This window comes from Leguminivora glycinivorella, chromosome Z, assembly GCF_023078275.1.
Source record: "Leguminivora glycinivorella isolate SPB_JAAS2020 chromosome Z, LegGlyc_1.1, whole genome shotgun sequence".
NCBI classification, from domain to species: Eukaryota; Metazoa; Arthropoda; class Insecta; order Lepidoptera; family Tortricidae; genus Leguminivora; species Leguminivora glycinivorella.
In genome coordinates this window covers 18,981,117-19,003,637 of record NC_062998.1, presented here as the reverse complement: position 1 = coordinate 19,003,637, position 22,521 = coordinate 18,981,117, and the positions used below count along the sequence as shown (strand labels likewise).

Genomic DNA, 22,521 nt, shown 5'->3' with positions numbered 1-22,521 from the left:
CATGACTTGGTTAACAAATTTGCAGTATTTTCTCGAGCTTTACAGATTTTATTGAAATAGCTGCCATACAAGGCAAAAGCATTTCGTAAGCGACATTCTCGTGGAATGCCCCTATTACATAAAAAGATTACAAATGTATTCCATAAAACAATTTGATTTTCATCACACTGTAACAGTAAATTTAATGTGCAATTGCACGCAGGCGGAGCGAGAGTTTTTGAAAAATCGTATTCTCTAGGGAGTTGTGAAATTTCTAGTACCGTATATTTTCTTTTTACATAGGTATTTTTTATATTGCAAGTGTGATGAAAAACATTATTTGAAACTCGGGGCGTTAATAATATTGCAAACTCGGGACTCTCCGGCAAGCCGTCGTGATTTAACTTACTCTCGTTAGCAATATTCATACTTCCGCCCAATGTCACAATAAAGGTCACATAATATGTATTTGTTAAAAAAGGGTGCAAAGTTGTATTTTAACGTCGAGTGCGGAATTGAAAAACGAGTAAGGGAAAGGATTATATAGTTGAACCACGAGCGGTAGCGAGTGGATCGTGAATAGTATCCTGAACTTGGCGAGTATTTCAACACGCGAGAAGTAAAATACTTTACCCCTCACTATAGCGATGAAAGTATAACGCAAAAAATATACTTTAATACTAAATTCGGGATCATTAGACCCCAAGACCAATGGCAGATAATATTAGTGCTGGTAACTATTTAAATATCATTACTAAGTAAGGATAAGTACATAAAGTTGTCAAGTAAAAACTCTCGTAGCCCACACTGCTACTGAAATTTAAAACGCGAAAATTCTGTGTAGTAGGTAAATACTAGTAGCTCAGTGTACCTTAGCGACATGAAAACGCAAAAGTGAATTCAAAACATTATCACAATCAAGACACTCGCATTAGAATCTTTTCATAAAAATTATCGACCAAACATCATATAATCTGATTCCAAAATTTCACAAGAATCGGTTGAGAATTGCGACCCGTAGAGAACTTCCGGATATATCTACAAAATGCAAATTGAGTTACACCGTAGACCTTCCAGTACCTACACTGTCACTCGGGTCAATGAATCTCGTCCATAGTACACTAGTTTTCTTTTTTAAAGTAGAGAGAAATACATATACCCATACATTGCCCCCCCACATAGGCCGGATACGTTGTTTTAGACCGTTTTCACATTATCCGATCCGATATCGGATGTCGGAAGGATTTCAATGGAAAAAATCCAAGATGGCGCGTGTAATGTATGGGATATCGGTCCGACATCCGATATCGGATCGGATAATGTGAAAACGCACTTACTCGTGCTATTATAGGCGGGCTGAGTTATAACTATCAAAGGAACCAGCCAGCGGTATGAAGCATTTGGTCGACCATCAACACCCATTCTAAATGATTTACAAGCGTTCCTAAGTTCTGTTAGTCCCTAGTTACCAGTGCCAACATAGATAATAGGAATTCTTCTTAACTAAACTAAGTAATCTTGCCTTCCAGGAAGAAAGAAAATGACACCAACCTTCAAGCCAGAAGTTACCGCTAATACAATGGGTAAGCCCTCCTTCTGCGAGCTGAAGCTGGTCGCCCCAGGCGCTGTGACACAATGAAGCACCACCGCAACCGACGCATCAGCAAGTTGAGAGCATCTTCTTCGCCTGGATAGGCTCGACCCCGGAAGCAAGCTATCGCACCATTCGACGCTTGTGGTAAAATTGGAGTTGCCGGACAAACCGGCCCCCTTTATAAGAAGACATTACTTGAATGTCTGTATAACCAGTATAACCTGGAGTAGACCTAAACACAGATTTAGTTGTAATTGTAATTGTAAATATAGTTTTAATTTCCAGTCAGCTGAAAAGGAAAACAAGACATCATTAGAAAAGTGAATGTGGTCTAACCTATTAAATGTGGACAATTACTATTCTGATTTCCTTACCAGCTGGAACTTGAGAGAGCTCATTTTCTCAGCTCTGACGACCCTTCCCTCCACATAGTCCACCAGAAGACTGGAAATAGACACACGTGGTCAAATTAAACTGAGGCAAGGATCAATAATGTGATCAACCTGATACACCCATAATATTCTACTTACAATTCATGGTGGGAAAATATTCCTCCAGAATGCCCTTAGGCTACACAAGGATTGACCGCCAGCACTCCATCAATCTGATCACTTTTTGGATCGAAGATGAAACTCGATAAATAAAAGCAGGCACTGGAGGCCTGAACAGGACCGGAGACAGCTAGCAAGTGCAGGAAATGATCTCAGGAGCCCTAACGACCTTGAGAGGCTTGGGGATAACATCTAAAATGACCACCTCAGCAGTCCTCTGCAGAAATAAATTTCAACCAACTGAAAATCCTAGTGCACAAAATTCCATATAATTTTCCAACAATAAAGTGACTATTTTCTGATTTATTAATTACATTTAAATTGTTAATTCTAAATAATTAAATATTCTGAAAATTTGTGCATATTTGTATTCTGGCAACACCCTTTGTTGACAGCTGATTCTGATTGGATAATCGAACTGTCATCCAGTATCGATCCAGTTGCTAGATCACATAAAGGCTTTGCTATGCGCAAAAAGTAATTACGTTCGGGACAAATTTAAAACTGCCGTTGTTAAATTGTTAAGCTAAAATGTGCAATGTCACAATACCCCTCTCCCTGCTGTAGCGTTTTACCAAGGGTAAAACGCTCGCTGTCCTCAGCGACTAAACTAACAATGTGTCACAAAAGAAATGAAAATAAGAAAAGAAACGAACACACCTCGACCATACCGAGTATGGGAGAAACACACAAAAGTAAACCTGTGATGCCGCAGGTTACGAAATATTGCCAAAAGCAATGCCAAAACTTACAACCTCACAAAACCATACCAAAAAAACCATCCCTCTAAAACATCCTTAAATTTTGAATTTTATATTATTTCGAACCCACGCAACACTAAAACCAGTGTGGCATCCGAACCATTCGGAAAATTCCCCACTGCCAAATGAACCAACAAACCAGTAACCATCCCTTGGTTTTACCAGCACAACTTCACAGTTGCGCTGGAAAAACGCAAAACCAACCGCCAGGACCGATGATCAGCATTCTTAAAACATCTCCGCTAGACCGGGCAACATAAAATCAAAAAAAAAAATGATTCCCACTTCCAACCCTTGGTCAATGAATCTCGTCCATAGTACACTAGTTTTCTTTTTTAAAGTAGAGAGAAATACATATACCCCTACATTGCCCCCCCACATAGGCCGGATACGTTGTTTTAGACCGTTTTCACATTATCCGATCCGATATCGGATGTCGGAAGGATTTCAATGGAAAAAATCCAAGATGGCGCGTGTAATGTATGGGATATCGGTCCGACATCCGATATCGGATCGGATAATGTGAAAACGCACTTACTCGTGCTATTATAGGCGGGCTGAGTTATAACTATCAAAGGAACCAGCCAGCGGTATGAAGCATTTGGTCGACCATCAACACCCATCAACGAATATTCACCTGTGGCGACTGCTGAAGCTGCGCCGAAGGTACCAGCATATAGCCTCGTTGATTCCTGGCCAATTTTTGTGCTTTTGAATTTATAACTTTCTTTTTGATGACCGGTCTGGCTCAGTCGGTAGTGACCCTGCCTGCTAAGCCGCGGTCCTGGGTTCAAATCCCGGTAAGGGTATTTATTTGTGCGATGAGCACAGATATTTGTTCCTGAGTCATGGATGTTTTCTATGTATATATGTATGTATTTATCTATTTAAGTATGTATATCGTCGCTTAGCACCCATAGTACAAGCTTTGCTTAGTTTGGGGCTAAGTTGATCTGTGTAAGGTGTCCCCAATATATTTTTTTAATTCCTGTAAAAGTTCGTACGCGTGCACCAGGACTCAAGAGGATAGGTACTAGGGTATGCAAAAACCGGTTAACTTAAAAAACCGGTTAATAACCGAAACTTTTCATTCAAAACCGGTTAACCGGTTATTAACCGGTTTTGAGGACTTGTGTGGTTTGAATGTGATTCGTCAGTTGCGTATTCTAGGCATGTCGCGAAGGTCTACAGCTCCCAAAGCCCCTAGTAAATCTAGTAATACAAGCAATTGATGTAAGAAAACCAAGATCTCCATTTTACCTTTCTTTTAAAAAATATAGTTTGAAATATACGGTAGACTCCAGTTACAACGACGCTCAAGGGACCGCTGATATTACGTCGTACTAACCGGATGTCATACTATTGAGACTTGTTTAGTTAGAAAAGTCCTTTTTAGTATGCGTGCTTGCTCATCATTTGTAAGTAAAGCTAGTTTATACGCAATCGAAAAATACAAATTGGGTTCTATTTAGCTTATAGAGGTAAGATTAGTCCTGAAGCGAACAAATTGTTAAAATTTTAAAAGCAATACTCCAAAAAGTTACGTGGCCACAATGTAATTTTGCTACTTGTTGTAGGCAAGACAGGGGGCCGTGCTTGGGTGGAAGTAGCTTTGTCTCCTCAATTTACTAGTAAAACTAAAAACGTTGTCGCTCGTCGTTGCAATCGGACTTGACGGACGGATTCTGTGTATAATGACGACCAGTCTGGCTCAGTCGGTAGTGACCCTGTCTGCTAAGCCGCGGTCCTGGGTTCGAATCCCGGTAAGGGCATTTATTTGTGTGATGAGCACAGATATTTGTTCCTGAGTCATGGATGTTTTCTATGTATATAAGTATGTATTTATCTATTTAAGTATGTATATCGTCGCTTAGCACCCATAGTACAAGCTTTGCTTAGTTTGGGGCTAAGTTGATCTGTGTATAAGGTGTCCCTAATATTTATTTATTTATTATTATTTATTAAAATGTGTCGTAAAAAGCGGCTGGTCGTTAAAATCGGAGTCGTAATAAACGGATGTACTTTCATACTATCACATACGAAAACCAAATAAATACCTGTGCTTATGTCGTTGTAAGAGGTTGGACGTTAGGTCTATGCGGAGTCGTAATATACTAACCGGACTCTACTGTATTGTATAAAATGTAGGTATAATTGAGTAGACTCGGGACTAATTTTTAAAAAAAAATCATTACAGATAATAATGTTGTCAATGAAACGTAATGAATAAATCTTTATTATTACAAAACATTAAATAATTACGTATTTTTGAACCTTTTAATGCCTAATTTTCCAAATTTTGAGAAATTAATACAGTTTCGGTTATTAACCGGTTAGAGACTATAAAAACCGGTTTTTAACAGAGGCCAAAAAGTCTCGGTTAACCGGTTTTTCGGTTAACCGGTTAACCGGTTTGCACACCCTAATAGGTACCCACACCGGATGCAACCTTGCCTTGAGACGACATAGAAACTATTTTTATTTTAGTTACTTATGCAGCTAATGCCAATTAACAAGCATGTAATACCCTAACTAAATTACGAATAACTTAATGTTAATATAGCTCAGGGTTGTCTAACGTCGAGATGATTATCGTATTTGGACTACTTGTATTTGGAGCGAATCGAGGGCTGGTTTTTTCATTACTCGACAATATGTGCAAAATGAGAAATGCTACCTACTCGTATTTCTGAAATACGAGCAACACAAATTGGACGTTCGGTATTGACTACTCGTTTAATCAGTTTCCGGTTCTATTATGTAGGTACATAGTAGAATTTGTTTAAAATGCCCTCAGCATTATTCTTTTATTCTAGAATTAGATATTACTGAAAAAATATTTTTGCCTTAGAAAATTCTGATTTGAGCGGGGTGTACGTCTACTATACCTCTATATGGGAAATACATACGTTATTTATGTTACCCAAGGAAAAGCTTTATCAATGTTTTGAAATGTAGGACAAAAAAATCGATAGTTTTTATAAATCGAATCAAAATGTGGGTAGAACGCAAATGTTTTGTGTAATGTTTCCTCAACACTGGAATACAACAAGTGTTCCACTTCTTTCGGAAACTTACGGCTCCTATTTACACGCGATAAGATATCGATACGTATTGATAGGTACGCCAGCGCCAGCCGAGCAACGCGCCCGCGTGCAACCCTAGCCACTCGGTATATTGACACTGATAACGTGATTTGTTTACAATTTGCCTGCCATTACATTTCTTACGCTCCATAAATTCACTTTCCGGTATTGTGTGATCACTCTCGAATCGAGACGAACGTTTTCGAAATGGATAACAAACCTGACGAGAGGTCACCATTAATAGAGCGAACTAGAAGTGCCGATAAAAACGATGGTGGTATGCGTAGTGGTAAAGGATCGTCAACCAACACGTTGGGTTCTGCCGCCGATTCGATGAAGTCTTCCGAAGTGGCGGTCAGCATGTGGGAGCGGCGCCGAGTGTCGCCGCCGGCCGCGGGGCGCCGCAGAGCGCAGTCCTGGTCGGCCGCCCCGCCGGACGACGTCAGCTCCGACATTAGAATATTACGAGAAAGGTAAATTAATGCTCTTTTACACATTACTCACAATTTGTGGCAATAATTCATTACTAAGTGTTATTAGCAGTTAGCTGCTCTAATTAGTAGGCTTCAAAACATATATTAACATCAGCCTCCCTCAAATACCCAAGTGCAGGCCTGCAGGTCTTTGACTTGTTGATAGCCAAACAACCCTGATGGGTAGTACCTAATTTTTAAGTGGATTGTGTAAACGCTGGGGTTTAGATAATATGATTTAGTGACCAGTTTAGCCTTTCTACTTTAAGCTGGAAAATGCATCTGATTTTGTGAAAGAAATCCTCTATTAATTTATTATTTCCTAACTCTTCATATTTATAACATTTGAAGCTAGAATTGGAGCTACGTAACGACTCTCGTAAATGTTTGCTATAAACGTGCGTTGATAATTTAATGCAGTTGCATACGTTGTTTTGGCCACGTGAGAAGCCAAACATGTAGCGTGAATCGATTTATCGCGAATTGTGTTTTGTTCTGCAGTGTAAAAATCAATATCACCTACATATAAAACTAGGTATATCTAGGTAACAGAAGTTAAATGCTCCTTGCTCTTATTATCGCACGTGTCTGTGAGCACACTGATATCTGTAAGATAACAGTTAAACAATAAATTAGTAGAAGGTCCTCTTACGTAGAACATCAATATTGATATTATTACCTGTGTGACTAAAATCGTTCGTCTACTGTAGGTTATTGCTTAATAGTTATTATACACTCGTAGATATCGGTGATTATTTTAGTAGGTATATACTATACATTTGTAGCATATACTATAAGCTTGTTCGTTAACAAGCAGGAATCAAAACAACTACGTCTCTTAGGACTCGATACTCATTGTTTTGCCTAATTGGATACAATTGAGCATATTGAGAATTCTAGGTTTCATCGACAAATCAAGCCGCGCTACTCCGATGTGCCTGGGGGCTTCGTTTAATGTTACTTGATTTTTAGGGAACATACTTATTAGTTACCTTAAGGTAACATACCTACGTGTTAGAATTGTTATTTCAGCATGAAAAGTGCTAATTTTCGCGGTACTTTATGAAATATGTGATAAAGTTGTAGGTAGTCAAACGATAACCTATTTGTTATGTAGGTATTTGTTAGGTAAGGTACAGCGGGGCAAATCCCGACTGGGGGACAAATGTAACTGGTCCATTTTTTCCATGTTTTACAATGTTTGCATTATTAAATAGAGTGTCTACCGTTTATAATGGTAGGCGTGTTCAGTGGATACATGTAGAAGTCAACATCATAGTGTAAGAATGGAAAAAAATGGATCCGTTACAATGGCCCCCCAGTCGAGATTTTCCCCGCTGTACCTTAATCCATATACATACATATGTATATACAGTCACCAATATGTTACATACCACGTTTGCGACCTTCGAATAGTGACATGATATTGCTGGCGACTGTAGTCGTCAATTTATTAGTTTTATTACCATAACAACACCCCTGCATGCTACACAGTGCGGTTACCCTTATCAACCTAAAGCCCCATAAAGGTTTTGTGGAGCGAGGGTGATGTTTTAAAATGTACTCCAAGTTCGAACACAATATTCTACAGTAGTCGGAAGTATACTGCCCATAGCAAATACATTTGTTTTTATTACGTTATTCAATTTAAACGTCACGGAACGTGTATGTACCTAACTAGGTATATTAATATATGTAATTTTATTTTCTAATAAGTAACCATTTTGATGCGCTTTTCACTTTCTTCACACATTGGATGCCATTTTCTGCAAGAAATTATCGAGTAAAAATTGTAGCCACAGATCAAAAAATCTAAAAGTGACACAGCATTACAGTTTACACTAAGGCACTGTGATGTAGGGCATAGATGATGTACAGTCAACCAATTGGAACCCTAGGTCACTCTACAACCATGTCAAAATAACAATCAGTAAAAGATTTCTTACAATCGGAATTATAACGTCACTATGACATAGTCTTACAGTGGCCTAAGGTTCCAATTGGTTGACATTCTAGCTTTAAAAGCCATTTACAAGCAATAATGTACCTAACACTGCAAATATATAACAACCACTTACTTTTCTGGGTGTCTAGGAATTCTAAAGAATGACATTTCCGCATTTTGAGAACTTTCCATACACCCATAAACACTACAGTAACGAAAATATGTCTTCGGTGCTGACGTCATTTTCTCCCGAACTCAACACGTCAACATTGTAATAATGTAATAAATAATGTTTTCAGACTAGTGCGGACGCAAACTCGGCCACGGCCGGGCGCCATGCGGCGGCTGACTCGGCGGCAGCGGCTGACGCTGGCGTCACTGGCGCTGGTGGACTTCATGAGCTTCTGCTCCATCAGCGTCATGGCGCCCTTCTTCCCCGGCGAGGCCAAGGCCAAGGGCCTCTCGGACACAGTCTGCGGACTCGTCTTCAGCTTTTATGCTATAGTTATGTTCGTAACTTCGCCGTTTATGGGAAAATGCGTAAGTATTATTTTCGAATTACCTAGTCTCGAATTGAGGTTTTTAACCTCCTACGTCCCGGGATATTTTTTCTAGTATTGATTTCATTAAAGTCCAAATGTTGATATAATTTTTCTTATAGGACATTGGGACTTAGGAGGTAAGAGCAAAGTGCATTAAAAAACTACGTTTTTACATGAGAGTAGGTACTAATAAATAATATTTTGTGTAAAAAATAAGAGGTAAAGTTGTTATCAATACTCATAGAATAAAAGTTAAAACATAAATTGTCGACAAAATAGTACCCATTGCATTAGTAATAATAATAAGCCACTAAGCGAAGCATTCCAAATTAGATACAAATAAAGCAAAAAATGTTGAAAATTTAAAAATAGAAGATAAAAACCACTGGGATAAAAACCACCAAAATTACCCATTTTGATCTTGGCTATAAGTTTCAATATAATTTTACAAGAAATGATATTTATAAAGAACAAGGTAGGTATTTTATTTATAAGTATTTTAATCTTTAACACTACTTTATTGAATCGATTAATTGAAGACTAAGTAAGTTCCGTTTTTTGGCCATTTATATACATGCGAGAATAGACATGGGATCGAAAGAAAAATATCCGCGTCGTTTCTCTAGAAGAAATGTGTCGTTTTCAAATAAAGAGTAACCATGTCGTCGCTTACCAAAAGGACGACTTTTGTTCTATTCTTTATACGAATTACCTAACGTCCTTATTACTCGTATGCTTATGCGACACTGTGGTTAATTTTGTTTAGGAACACGCAAACATTGAAAATGAAATGAAATGAAAATGAAAATGAAAATGAAATATTTATTTTTCAAGTAGGCATATTACAATGCGCATATGAACGTCAAAGAAAGCTACGCCGGCTCTAACCCTACGCCTCAGCCTCGAGAAGATTTCAGTCCCCCCTCAGTTGGGAGGGGGGTATCCACTATGGGACCGGCAAGAAACTCGGCGGGCAACTTCTTTTCAAAACATTACATCTTATAATTAACATGCATTAAATAACAAGATACAATTTAACATGCAAAAGTATTCATCAAAGAATATGAACAGACTAGGTACTCTATGGAAATTAATTTCAATAAATTATATTATTGCTTAATAATACGTCCCATTTGGTATGTTGTGTCAATAAATCACTGGCAACTTACTAGTTTAGTCAAAAAATAATATTGCTAGAACTTGCTAATTGCACGTCATGAGAAAGTAACTCGTGAATCGTTCGCACAACATTTCATAGGGATATTGCAGGGAAATTAATTTTTGTGGTTGATAGGACGTCGCAAATACAAATGCACGCAAGGTGCTCTGCGAGCTGCGTGCGGACCGCAGCGAGCCTGGGCGGGCGGGCGGGCTCGCCCAGGCTCGCTGCTGTTCGTGTGCAGCTTAATAACTAGAAACAAATAAAGTCAAACTTTAAAAATACCACACACAAAAATCATTGATGTTTATAAAACAAAAACATGGATATACAGCCAACATAATTTATTTCATTTTTTTCTTTTAACCCTTCAGACCAAACCAGCACCATACTAATGTACAATGATAATACTTATTTATACTAATGGTGTTACATATTTGAATTGACAATGACATATCTACTATAATACACACAAACACATTTTAAAACAGTGTGCGTGAATACTACTACTATTATTTAGTGCCTAAAAAATCGAAAAAATCAAGGTTTTGTTCTCCACTGTTTCGTTCTCCAAAACCTAACCAATCGTAATCAAATGTTTAAATCTGGATGATAATGATTGTCTGTGTCGGACTGTTTAGTTTTTTGGACAGTCGATGTCAGATTTGAATAGGTACCACGCCTATCTTTGCAGCTGTGTCAAAATAAAATCAAAAGAAGCAAAACAGTCAGACACAATATGAAGTATTGGTAAAAGGGGCATTCCACGAGAATGTCCTGTACAAAATACAATTATTCTAATACTTCTGACAACGCTAAGAAAGCGATTTTGTGCCTGACCATCTTTCATGACTTAAGAGTATTTTCTCGAGCTTCACTGACTTGATTGGAATAGCTGCCTTATATACGTATTTCGTAAAGGATATTCTCGTGGAATGCACTAAAAACCAAGCTCTAACTTAAAAAAAACCAATGAAAGATACAGTCGAGAATATTTGTATGAAGAAATTACTATTCCTGTTTCCTCTTAACTAATACGCACATAAGTTTTCATGAAAACATGTTTTTTAAATCATAAATACAAAATACAAACATTTATTCAGCAAGTAGGCGACAAGGGCTCTTATACACGTCACTAGCCACAGCACATGAAATATACATAATAATATGTTTAAACTTTCAGACTGAAATACATGATAAACATTTACATTACATAACATGAAAAACATTCAGATATAAATAAATACAACAGCCAATACCTGGGTACACTTTAAATTGAAGTCTAGTCTCGATGGAGTTTTAATAAGCTTTATAGTCAGTGATCGGAATAGGCAGAGTACATTTACCTACACTTGGTAGAACATATAAAAAGTAGATTTCCTTACGACATTTTTTTTTGCGTAACTAACGTCCCGGGAACCTACCGTAATAGGCTAGTTTCCTATAGTTAAAATAAAATATTTTATGCAGTGCACGAAATAAAGCACCACATAATTAGAAGAAAAATATGGACAGTAGTTATTTTTAAACACAATTTTTATTTAATAAGTCAAAGAGAAAGATATAAAGTAAATGAATTGACCGTGACGTCACTCCTCAGTATTTCATAGTAATTCCATATTAGCAAATCGTTTTGACAGTTCATAAAAAGAAGCTGATTTGACTAGTAGGAAACTAGCCTATTAATATAGTTCTAAATAGGTCAAAATACACTGCAAACTGACCTAACTCGAAAATAAAATATTAAAAAAAAACGTTAAACTAATGTCCACTAACTTTTTAACAGATAAATAGTTAATTAAAGAAATTTAAAAACCGTGACGAGTGGCGGAAAACAGGGTAGCACGCCCAACTTTTAACTGCCTGTCGGGGGAAATAATTCGTGTATAAGCGAATTTTGGCATAGTTGTAGAGAATGGTGTCTTAATTCACGTACTCAAAGTACTCTTGGGTCGGGGTGGTAATGGTAGTATGGAGGGGAAAAGACGGACAATAATAGTAAATTGTACTAACGAGAGTAAGTTGGCTTGCTGGAGCGATTTAAAGAGTCGAGTTAGTAATATTCATACTTCCCGAGTAACGCACAATGTTTTTCATCACACTTGCATTATAAAAAAAAATCTTCCCTGTCCATCTTTTCCTATCCATATTTCATGATCCCAGATAAAAAGTGAACATATTTTTCTTTGTAGAGAATTTTCTGAAGATTACTTGTGTCTTGAAACATTTTTTGCTACGTGGCACAGTTTAAGAAGTATTCACGAAAAACTAAAAAAAGGGACTTTTTCCACTCCCCCTCTACCCGTTATCTCCACCCAAACCCCCGAGTACTTTGAGAATGTGGATTAAGACACCATTCCCTACAATTATACCAAAATTCGCTTATACACGAATTAATTCCGATGAGGTAGGCTTCGTTGAGTGTGCTAGGGAGGCCTTTGCTCAGCTGTGGGACACAATATAGGCTGTTAAAATAGTATCTTACGACGTTTTTCAGTACAGATGAGCCTCCGAACGAGACTTCGGAGTCCGAAGTTTCGACCTGGCATATAATGAACCACTTCTCGCACTAGTGCGTAAAAAAACCACCATCTGTACTGAAAAAATAGTTAATTGTTTTACAAGGGGGCAAAGTTATTGTTTAACTGCACGTGCCAATATTGATACTCGAGCAAGCGAAAGATTCCAATATGGCAAAATAGTACATTACGATACAAGTGCGTAAAAAAGGAAGTTCGAAACGAGTAGCGATAAATTAAAACACGACCGAAGGGAGTGTTTTAAATCGACACGAGTTACGAATTTCCTTTTCGCACGTGTATCGTACGACGTTTTTCAGTACAGATGAGCCTCCGAAGTTTAGACCTGGCGTATAATGAACCACTTCTCGCACTAGTGCGTAAAAAAAAACACCATCTGTACTGAAAAAATACTATCGCAAGGAAGTCATTTCGTTTAAAAATAAATATATCTACTCTGCCTATTCCGATTGCTTATAGTACAAGAACTTATTTAGTTAAAAATAGAATAACTAAGGAACTTATAAATTTGGTCTTCTAGTAAAATTTACCGTGTAACATGCACTGTCGTCTGTCTAACACAGTCCATTCTCTATTGGGAAAAGGTGAATTTTTGAGTAGGGCATTGGCGTTTGGTATGGGTATTATACACGTCCTCCCGAGTCAAACAAGACCGGTAGCCACTTTGAACTCCGTGTCCGAAGGGGGGAGAGGGGGTCAAAGTATGGAGCTCCTGCTGCTCAGAAAAAAATTCTGGCCGATTAGTTTGAGCTTTTGAGTCAATTTTAGTGTCAGTTTTATGTAACTACTTTTTTAGGGTTCCATAGCAAAATATAGCACAATATTTAATATAATGAATTTTTAGTAGCCACGAAATGCAAACAAATCCTCATATTTCCATATTTTTATACTAATCATGATTTTTAAAAAATATTTTTAAAAAGCCTATTTTATTAGTAATCTTTGATGATTCTAATATTTGATGTAAAAAAAATATTGAAAGTACTGCAACGATCGCCATCGCAGCATAGGGGACAGCATAAAGATTTTTAATAATCATTATACTGCGCCCCGAGTGTTACCCACGATCAAGAAGAAGCGACGTGTTAACTTAGGGTATATCTTACTTCCTCCATACTTAATTTTATAAATAATATTTGTTAAGGCACTTGGGCGTGGCGTGAGGAAGTAACAAACACAGTATGCTCACAAACTTTTGCCTTAATAATATTACTGTGATTTTTAATCTTCTTCAATTTAAAAATGAAGCGAACAGTTTACATAAAAATGACACCAAACTTGACTCGAAAGTTCAAAACTAATAGGCCAGAATTTTTTTCTGAGTACCGGGAGCTCCATACTTTGACCCTTTCGGACACGGAGTTCAAAGTGGCTACCGGTCCTCTTTGACTCAAGAGGATGTATATAATACTCATACCAAACACCATGTCTGTACTCCAATATATATACCTCTCCATACAAGCATGCCCAATAGAGAATGGACAAAACAGTACAAACTGACGTCTCTTGAGTTGGGTCTCAGCAGCGTGTTGAAACCATTACATGTCTCGAAACTTTCCTCCGTTACATTTGGAAATGTCTGCCTTACAGCACCTGTAAAATTTATAAAATGTTAGGAAACCTTTAGATATATTATTTTAAATCAATTTGGACTAAACGCATATGAATAAGTCTTTTGCAAAAACGTCTTTTTTGGCACAAGCTTTTTTATTGCCGACTGTACCTTTCTTTCAACAGTTGTCTACTGCTCTCCGAGATGTTTCTAAAAACCCCTTTTACTCAATGGGGATACGACGTTTCATAACAAAGTTCCTATGACCACCTTTCTGCTCCATCATCAGATCAGCTCCATGATACCATAATATTGCATTGTCACATGATTTACATATGCATGCAAAATTTCAGCTCAATCGGAAACCGGGAAGTGGGTCAAATTTAGCTTCTACGTTTTGACCCAAACTAACACACTAACAAGGCAAGTTGAATAAAAGCTTGTAATAAAAGATGGACATTGCCCTTTATGAAGGGTTCATAAGTACTTACGTTTTAGAACATTCGTCAGTATTAGGGTAGATGATGAAATTGTTTTTCCCTGTCCAGAAGTCATCCCACAAGATTGGTTCCCAACAGCAATTGATGCAGTCCCGTTCCTTGCCTCCTTCTGTTTGCCTTAGCATATCCTAAAAAGAGAAAAGAGAGTCAGTGTTATTCAATCCATAATTACTTCAGCAGAAACGGGCGATTTACTACAGCAGGGGTCAATTCTCCATACAAAAGCTCTCGACTATTTCCTCCTGGTTTTTTCAACACAGATTATTATATTTATTATCGTTTATATATGTGTCGGACTGTCGTAGGATAGTCAAAATGGGTCAACAATTAGCCAAAAAAAACCAAACGGTACGACACAGATTATTTCATTATCATTCAAATCCTCAAATTTCATCCTGATTGATTAAGTTTTAGAGGAGGAAACAGTTGAGAGTGGAACCTCAATTTTTATACTATAAATCTAGTTAATAACACAAACTAGTAAGAGATTTTTGCTATACCCTTTTCAGGGTCCAAATATGTACATATTGTAAAAATTATATGGTATGCAAATAAAGAACAATAGTATATTACCTAAGATTCTCTAATTGAAAGGGGGAGCTCCTTTCCATTTTCGCTCCTGTTGCCCTTCAATGCAGCCCGTGGAGCAGCTGTGACATACTCCATGTTATTATGAGCAAAAGTAACAAACTCATACCTAAAGCTGAAAACATAAAATTAGTTGAATAAATCAGCATCATTAATATATTTACACAAGTAGAAGTAGTTAGTTTCAATTAGATTTGAATGGTTTTCTCCTCATACCATAAAATTTATTCTATATCTAATCTATCTCATATAATCTAATTAACAGGATAACGTTAGATTCTTCACTCCTACGGTTGCGCCTAGATCAGCATACCTAGGGCATTTTATTTCTTAAATAACTAAAAACTAAACCAAACAAACAAACTCGACCTAAATCAATAAATAACCAGAACTGGCAGGCAAACATGGTCGTGCGATAAATGATAAAACATTAGGCCATCCCATGCTTGCCTGCCTGGCGCTAAGAATAAAACACATGGACGCCTAACGCAAAGTGCAGTTAACTCGATAGAACTCATTTCATTCAAAGAATCCATACAAAACTTAAGAAACAAAATACTTACTATATGATCCTGGTCTGCATTCCGTGGGTTTCCACTCCGTTCTATATGTGGCGGTTCTGTGCCAGTGCCAGGTGGGCCCTGCCGTTTTTTGATGTCATCCGACCATCTGCTCGTGGTTTCCCGCCACCTCGGCCACCCAGGCTAGGTCTCCACAGCAATACTAGGCGACCCCATTGATCGTCATCTCTGCGAAAAATATAGCCGGTCCATTCCCACTTGAGTTAATCCTTTTTGCAATGTCGGTAACTTTATTGCGTTGGCGAATATCCTCATTTCGAATTCTGTCTCGCAATGAAATTCCTGGCATCGCGCCCTGATAGCTCTTTGCGCCAGTCTGAATTGAAGAATTCTTCCAACAGTCAGCGTCCATGTCTCCACGTGTCCACTAAAGTAACACAATTTGTAAAATACCAAAAATTACTTAAAAAACGGCACGGTGGACGTCGGCAAAAACTAATTACAAAATTTACAAGTCAACAATCAAAAAGGTAAGAAAGATGGCGGACTGGTGGCGTACTCGCAGCTCGCTTGTCGTGGCGTCACAAGGGGCGTCAGGGTTACCAACTTAAATGTTTTACCGCTACTTTTTCGTTTTCGCTACAATCCTTACAAAATTTTATAAAAGCAATACTTTGAGAACGAGGTATTTATTTCATTTATTTGTGTGGTATTTAATATGTATTTAATACGAAATTGTCTATTTTGATTTGATTTCCTAGTAATTAGTCTCATTTATTAGTAAGTATATTTAAAGAAGTACGTTACGTAAAATATGCATGCAATGCAATTAAGAAATAACTGACAAATAGTTTTGATACTTATAATTTTTCCATATTTATTCTTTATTCAATTTTTTTTTAACACGGAGTTTGTACTAACGGTATCTCGAATAAAAGATAACATATTAAATGATAATGAAAGTTGGAATGCACTGCACTGCACATATTATGTGCTGAGCTGTGCAACAATAATAATTATATCAAATTCAAGCACATCTTATAAGACTGGGGCGCTTGGTATGAGCAACTGATGGGAAGGCTATACGAGTACATTACGTTTAGTTAGAAATTGAAACTTTCTGCCCGTACATGGAATATAATACAATCTTATACTTTTAAACGAACAATTCTTGTATTTATATATTTATTTATACTGACGATCTCGGAAACCGCTCTAAAGATTTCGCTGAAATTTGTTATGTGGGGGTTTTTGGGGGTGAAAAATCGGTCTAACTTATCCTTAGGTCCGGAAAACGCGAATTTTCGAGTTTTCATGCGTTTTCTTCGCGCGCCATCTCATGTGCAGTAGTTGTACTGTTAAGACAGAATTCTTTCGGTCGATGTAAGTACTATTTATTGCAAACACTAGATGGCGACACAGGTCAAGGCTAAAATGAATAGAAAAATACACTATTTGAGTTTTAATGGCGAAACGCGCGCCATCTCGTGTGGAGTAGTTGTGTTGTTAAGGCTGAGAATTCTTTCGCTCGATGTAGGTACTATTCATTTTTGAACTAGATGGCGACACATGTCAATGATACGAAACAGAACCAAGCGAAGCTCGGTCACCTAGATATTTATATTAATAAGTGACACATTTACACTTTGCTACACCCGTATCAGGGTCCATGTATGTACATATGTATGTGGGCCTATGGGTGTACAGAATGAATGAGGTATGCAAATAAATTCTCTATTCTCTATAATATTTTCAAGTTCCTATGGGTACAAAATATCGTGAGTGTTTTTTTTTTTATGTGAACACTTAATGTTATTCTTCACATAATAAAAAATTGTAACCGGTTATGAAATTTGGTTGGTTATTGCATTCCCTAGTCTTAGGCACGCCATAGACACTCTGAGAAATTCATAATCTTAAAAAGATTTGCATCCAACCTGTCAGTTCATACTGACAGAATTTTCAGATTGAACTGACAGGTTGCATACAAAAAAAAAAGGTTGCATATAAACCTTTTTTTCCACACTGTGGCGTGGTGTGCCTTAATTTATACATGCAGCTGAATAGGCAGATTTCTAGCAAGTAGTTTTTTTAAGCTGTCACTGTAGTATCTAAGTCATAAAAATAATGAGTTCAAGTTTAATTGGTTTTACATGAAAACTAGTGCCTGTGCTATGAATGCGTCACCTACAGAGCTGAATTTTTTTATTTTTATTTACAACATATCTGTTAAGGGTGCGCGGCTCGCCCACGGTCGTCGAAGTTGCTCGGCAACTTACGTATTTGTATGAAAAGTTGCGTTGCTTCGTGAGCGATCTCTCATATGCATTTCTTATTAAACAGCGTCCATCAGCGACGCGTCGAATCGCATATGAGAACTCGATTCGACACAGTTCGATTCCGCCTTAAGCCTGGCATCCACTAAGGGCACTAAGAACGGCAACAGAGTCTGAAAGAGACAGTCTGAAAAAATCATAATCTGAAAAAAGATTTGTATGCTGACACTGACAAATCTGTCAGTGTACGTTTGAACTGTCAGTTATGCATACAGTCTTCATTTCATAATCTTAAAAAATCATAATATTAGCGCTAGGAGGTAGGGCATAGCGAATGATATTCCGCTTTCTGTGGTAGGGCACACGGATATCGTTTCGCTCGAAGCTAGAGCAGAGCCCAACTGGGGAAGTACCTCCGCCTAACAGAAGACCGCAGCCAAATAGCACTAGACCCTACTCATAGTGTTGTGTTCCTGCCGGTGAGTAAGGCTCCCAGAGCTCAACGAGGGTGCGGGGTGCTGACCACGGGAGGACTTAAGGAAATAATTTGTTCCGTCTATTGTCTTTTGAGTCGTTGGCAACCCAAACCCTCCTTTGAACTTGTGCACTCCTTTTTGCTGTGTACTTATACTTAACACAGCAAAGGGGAGTGTACAAAAGTTTCTAATGGGGTGGCAACGCGCATGTGACACTCTTTGAGTTGCAGGCGTCCATAGGTTACGGTAACCACTTTCCATCAGGCGGACCGTATGCTTGTTTGCCACCGACGTAGTATAAAAAAAATGAAATCAGATCGAGTGCAATGAAAATTCATATTATTCGCAATCTGTCAGATCGATCTGAAAAAAAAACATAATATTAAAAAATAACACGGACAGTTGCGAATTGTATGGAAATCCTTGCACTAGATCTGTCATACAAATCCAAATTCAGATTATGAATTTTTCAGACGGTGGACGCCAGCAGGCTTTCGAGACGGTCAATTTAAGTGTTATGGCTCCTCGATGATTCCGTTCATCCAACTTCAATGTTTAGGATACATTTTTCTAATTTGCCGGCTTTTTTACTGCCGAGATTTGGTTGACCGTCTTTAAACAAAAAAAAATGTTTATAGTGAATTAATACTTTTAATTACTTAACGCTTTTATATCAGAAATGCACAGAACATTGAGAATATTTTGATATCTTTAATTCATGCATTCAGGTTTACCGAGCGGTTTAACTTCAAAAAATTAGAGACCTTTTCATAATCTCCGAAATTTTCCGATTGTATCTGATCTCCGCTAGAGGCTCAAATTCTCAGCAAATCGGAGAAAAATCTCTGAACTGACAACATACACCGGTCAAATCTTACATGAAAATCGGCTAAAAAAACAAAGTGTGATGTAAAGCTGGATTTTTGGTACGTTATTTGAAGTCCTTGGGGGAATGTAAGACTATATTTTGCAAGCAAAAAAAAAGTGTGCTAACTTCGTAATTAAAAAAAAAAAGTAAAAAAATCGGACTTTTTTTGGTTTTTATTTTTTATTAAAAAACTATGCGTTTTTGGTCAAAAGTTGTTTTGTAATGTTGAAAGCGCATTAAATTTTAAACAGTTCGACATCTTTTTTATCAATGTCCGTCAAATAGTTTTCGAGATATGAAGCGTCAAAAAAGGTTAATTTTTGACGCATTTATAAAATGTAGCGTTTTGCCAATATTTTTGGACAAATATCTGCAAAATACTTCATGATATGTTATAACATTGCAATATAACATTGTATAAAATTTATTTTGCTTTAGTTTTAGTGCAAATAAAGGTCAGTAAGACGAATGGTTACTTTGGTAAACAAAAAAAAATTATAAATAGAGAAGCCTGGTAGATTGGTTAAGGTATAAAATAGTTTACGCTAAAAGTTTTAGGTTGAAAGTAATGAAAGTGCTATCTATTCGATCTTACTTTCTTTGATATCCGTTTATCTGAAAAAATTGTCTAAGCTAACTTTGCATCGATTTGACTATTACTAATGAAGAAATAAAATACAGTAAAATTTTGAAGTTTAGGAAATTAGAAAAATAAAACAGAATTAGTTACATTTTACTTTTTCCTTTTTGAGGGTCCTGGTTCTGCATCTTGATGGCACAACTCCTGTAGTGATAGAAAGTCCACTTGAGTTGCATTTGACCACCAATTGCTGTGGAATAAACTACGGGAACGGAAAGCGCCCACGCCAATTATTAAGATACTGGAGAAGTGGTATTCCCAGCAGAAGAACGTAGTAAGATGGAAGTCAACTCTGTCCACAGCCAGCGGGCTAAACTGTGGCGTGAGACAAGGAGGCAGTATGTCTCCGGCTCTCTTCAGCGTGTACATGGATGGGCTTTCGCAGGCTTTGACCAGTACCGAGGTTGGCTGCTCCATAAATGGGCAAATGATAAATCACATCGTATATGCAGACGATATGGTCCTACTAGCACCATCTGTGGGAGCTATGCGTAATAAGATACTTGCAGAATGCGAGAGATACGCCAGCCAGCATAACATGAGATACAATCCGGACAAGTCTGAATTTATGCTCATGGAGGCAGCACATATGCCCACACATATGTACCACCTCTTTTGCTTGATGGAGTTCAATTGCGGAGAGTACACGAAGTCAAATATCTTGGTCACATCTTGTCCAGTTTAAAAGACCAGGAGGACATAGAAAGGCAGAGGCGAGCCACCGCAGTAAGGGCAAACATGTTGGCTACAAGATTCGCCAAATGTAGTGAACTAGTGACAGCGTAAAAAGACAGCTGTTCCTCAGTTTTTGTACAAGCGTGTATACTGTCGAGTTATGGTCCGACTACACCTGCGCGGCGGTGAAAGACCTGCGCGTGCAATACAACACATACTACGTACTGATATTTCGTGAAATGGAGAATACTATGATTCGGGCACGTCCACGACAACGCTCGTGAGATTGCATCGATGTTATTGACCCTCAGTGATATGCTTTAAAAACCAGTCCGTACAAGAACAATTTCAGAACAATCTGATTCAATTAATTAGGGTTTTCTACTCGTAAATATTTTTTTCCGCCAAGGAGGTCTTTTTGACCGTAAACTGACTAAATAAATGTTGATTTGTTATACGCAAATATGTGTCTGAGTAATACTTGAACAGCCCCCAAATAATAATAATTCATTCTCCGCTACACCTCCTGTAAATATATGTAAACTATCCCATTTGGCCATTACCATCCACCGATTATTTCTGATCCAGTTATACTAGACTTACGATATAATCCTATTTTTTTAAATAACTGGCACACTTTTGGTCTTACATGAAAGCTAGTGAAATTTTCTACATTTTTATTTTACAATTTATGTAATAGCCTGAGCTGTTTTGCTGATATCTGTCTCAAAATATTAGCAAAACGAATATTTTCATAGAAAGGGGAAAAATGCTCTTTTTTGACGCTTCATATCTCAAAAAATATTTGACGGACAGTGATAAAAAAGATGTCAATCTGTTTGGAATTTAATGCGCTTTCAACATTACAAAGCAACTTTTGACCAAAAATGCATAGTTTTTTAATAGAACGGCAAATACCAAAAAAAGTCTGATTTTTTTACTTTTTTTTTTAAATTACGAAGTTAGCACACCATTTTTTTGCTTGCAAAATATAGTCCTACATTCCTCCAAGGACCCCAAATAACATACCAAAAATGCAGCTTTACATCACACTTTGTTTTTTTATTTCTCTTTTTGACCAGTGTAACACTGGTCGTGCTATAATTACGTTACAGTGCTGTCGGTGCTGTCAGCATAACAAAAACTCCTTGACGTTTCGTTTCGATTGACGGAATATGTGAAACCATGTAACTCATTTTCAGATTTTACACTCTAGAAAGTTAAAAAGTATTTAAAGTGCATATTTTACCATCACATTGTATTTAGTATCGATTCACTTTAAATGTATATTCTTTCTACAACAATTATTAATGACACAAAAATACTTTTTAAAATATATTATGAAATTTTATGTGGATCAAAACGTAACTCAAAATGTAGTGATTATACAGATCTGTCAGTGTCAGTTTGAATTGTCAGTTTGCATACAAATCTTTTCTAAGATTATGCATTTTTATGACTGTCTGTTGCCGGCCTATAAATTCTCTTTGATGTCCTGAGAGGAAAACCTGCCCGACCCGACAACCCAGAACAGAGCGTCCTGGCGCCGTAGAATTAGGATAGCCGACCCTAGCCCTACATGAAGTGGAAAGAATCAAAGAACAAGAAGAAGACTTGTTTCAGTATTGGTAAATTCACCATTCTGGAAAGCTAAAGAAACACCTGTTGTTTGTCCACCAAAGAAAACCGTACGTAAGTATAAACCATATTCTTTCTTTTAGTATGAATTGTTTATATTGCTAAATACCAGTGCCCTGTTTATCAAAACTTACAAGCCTTGTATTACAAGCATTTT

At 37.4% G+C, this 22,521-nt stretch overlaps 1 protein-coding gene and 1 long non-coding RNA gene across 3 annotated transcripts in view; one reads left to right on the top strand and one right to left on the bottom strand.

Moving 5' to 3' along the window:
* The first annotated feature begins 5,979 nt into the window (after nucleotides 1-5,979).
* Nucleotides 5,980-22,521, top strand: part of LOC125240813 (MFS-type transporter SLC18B1-like) — a 37,270-nt gene continuing 20,728 nt past the window's right edge. The window contains exons 1-2 of one of the 2 annotated variants that reach the window (XM_048148937.1): nucleotides 5,980-6,444; nucleotides 8,689-8,929. In XM_048148937.1, coding sequence (XP_048004894.1) covers nucleotides 6,179-6,444; nucleotides 8,689-8,929 — 507 coding nt within the window. In that variant the 5' untranslated portion in view covers nucleotides 5,980-6,178. Of the gene's footprint in view, nucleotides 6,445-6,917; nucleotides 6,980-8,688; nucleotides 8,930-22,521 lie in introns of those variants that run through there. The other variant, XM_048148938.1, reaches the window with a different exon arrangement.
* On the bottom strand, nucleotides 13,205-16,340 carry LOC125240815. The gene is made up of 4 exons (XR_007178673.1): nucleotides 15,834-16,340; nucleotides 15,256-15,385; nucleotides 14,674-14,810; nucleotides 13,205-14,223 (listed from the first exon to the last, which is right to left on the bottom strand). It is a non-coding gene; the product is annotated as an uncharacterized LOC125240815 (long non-coding RNA).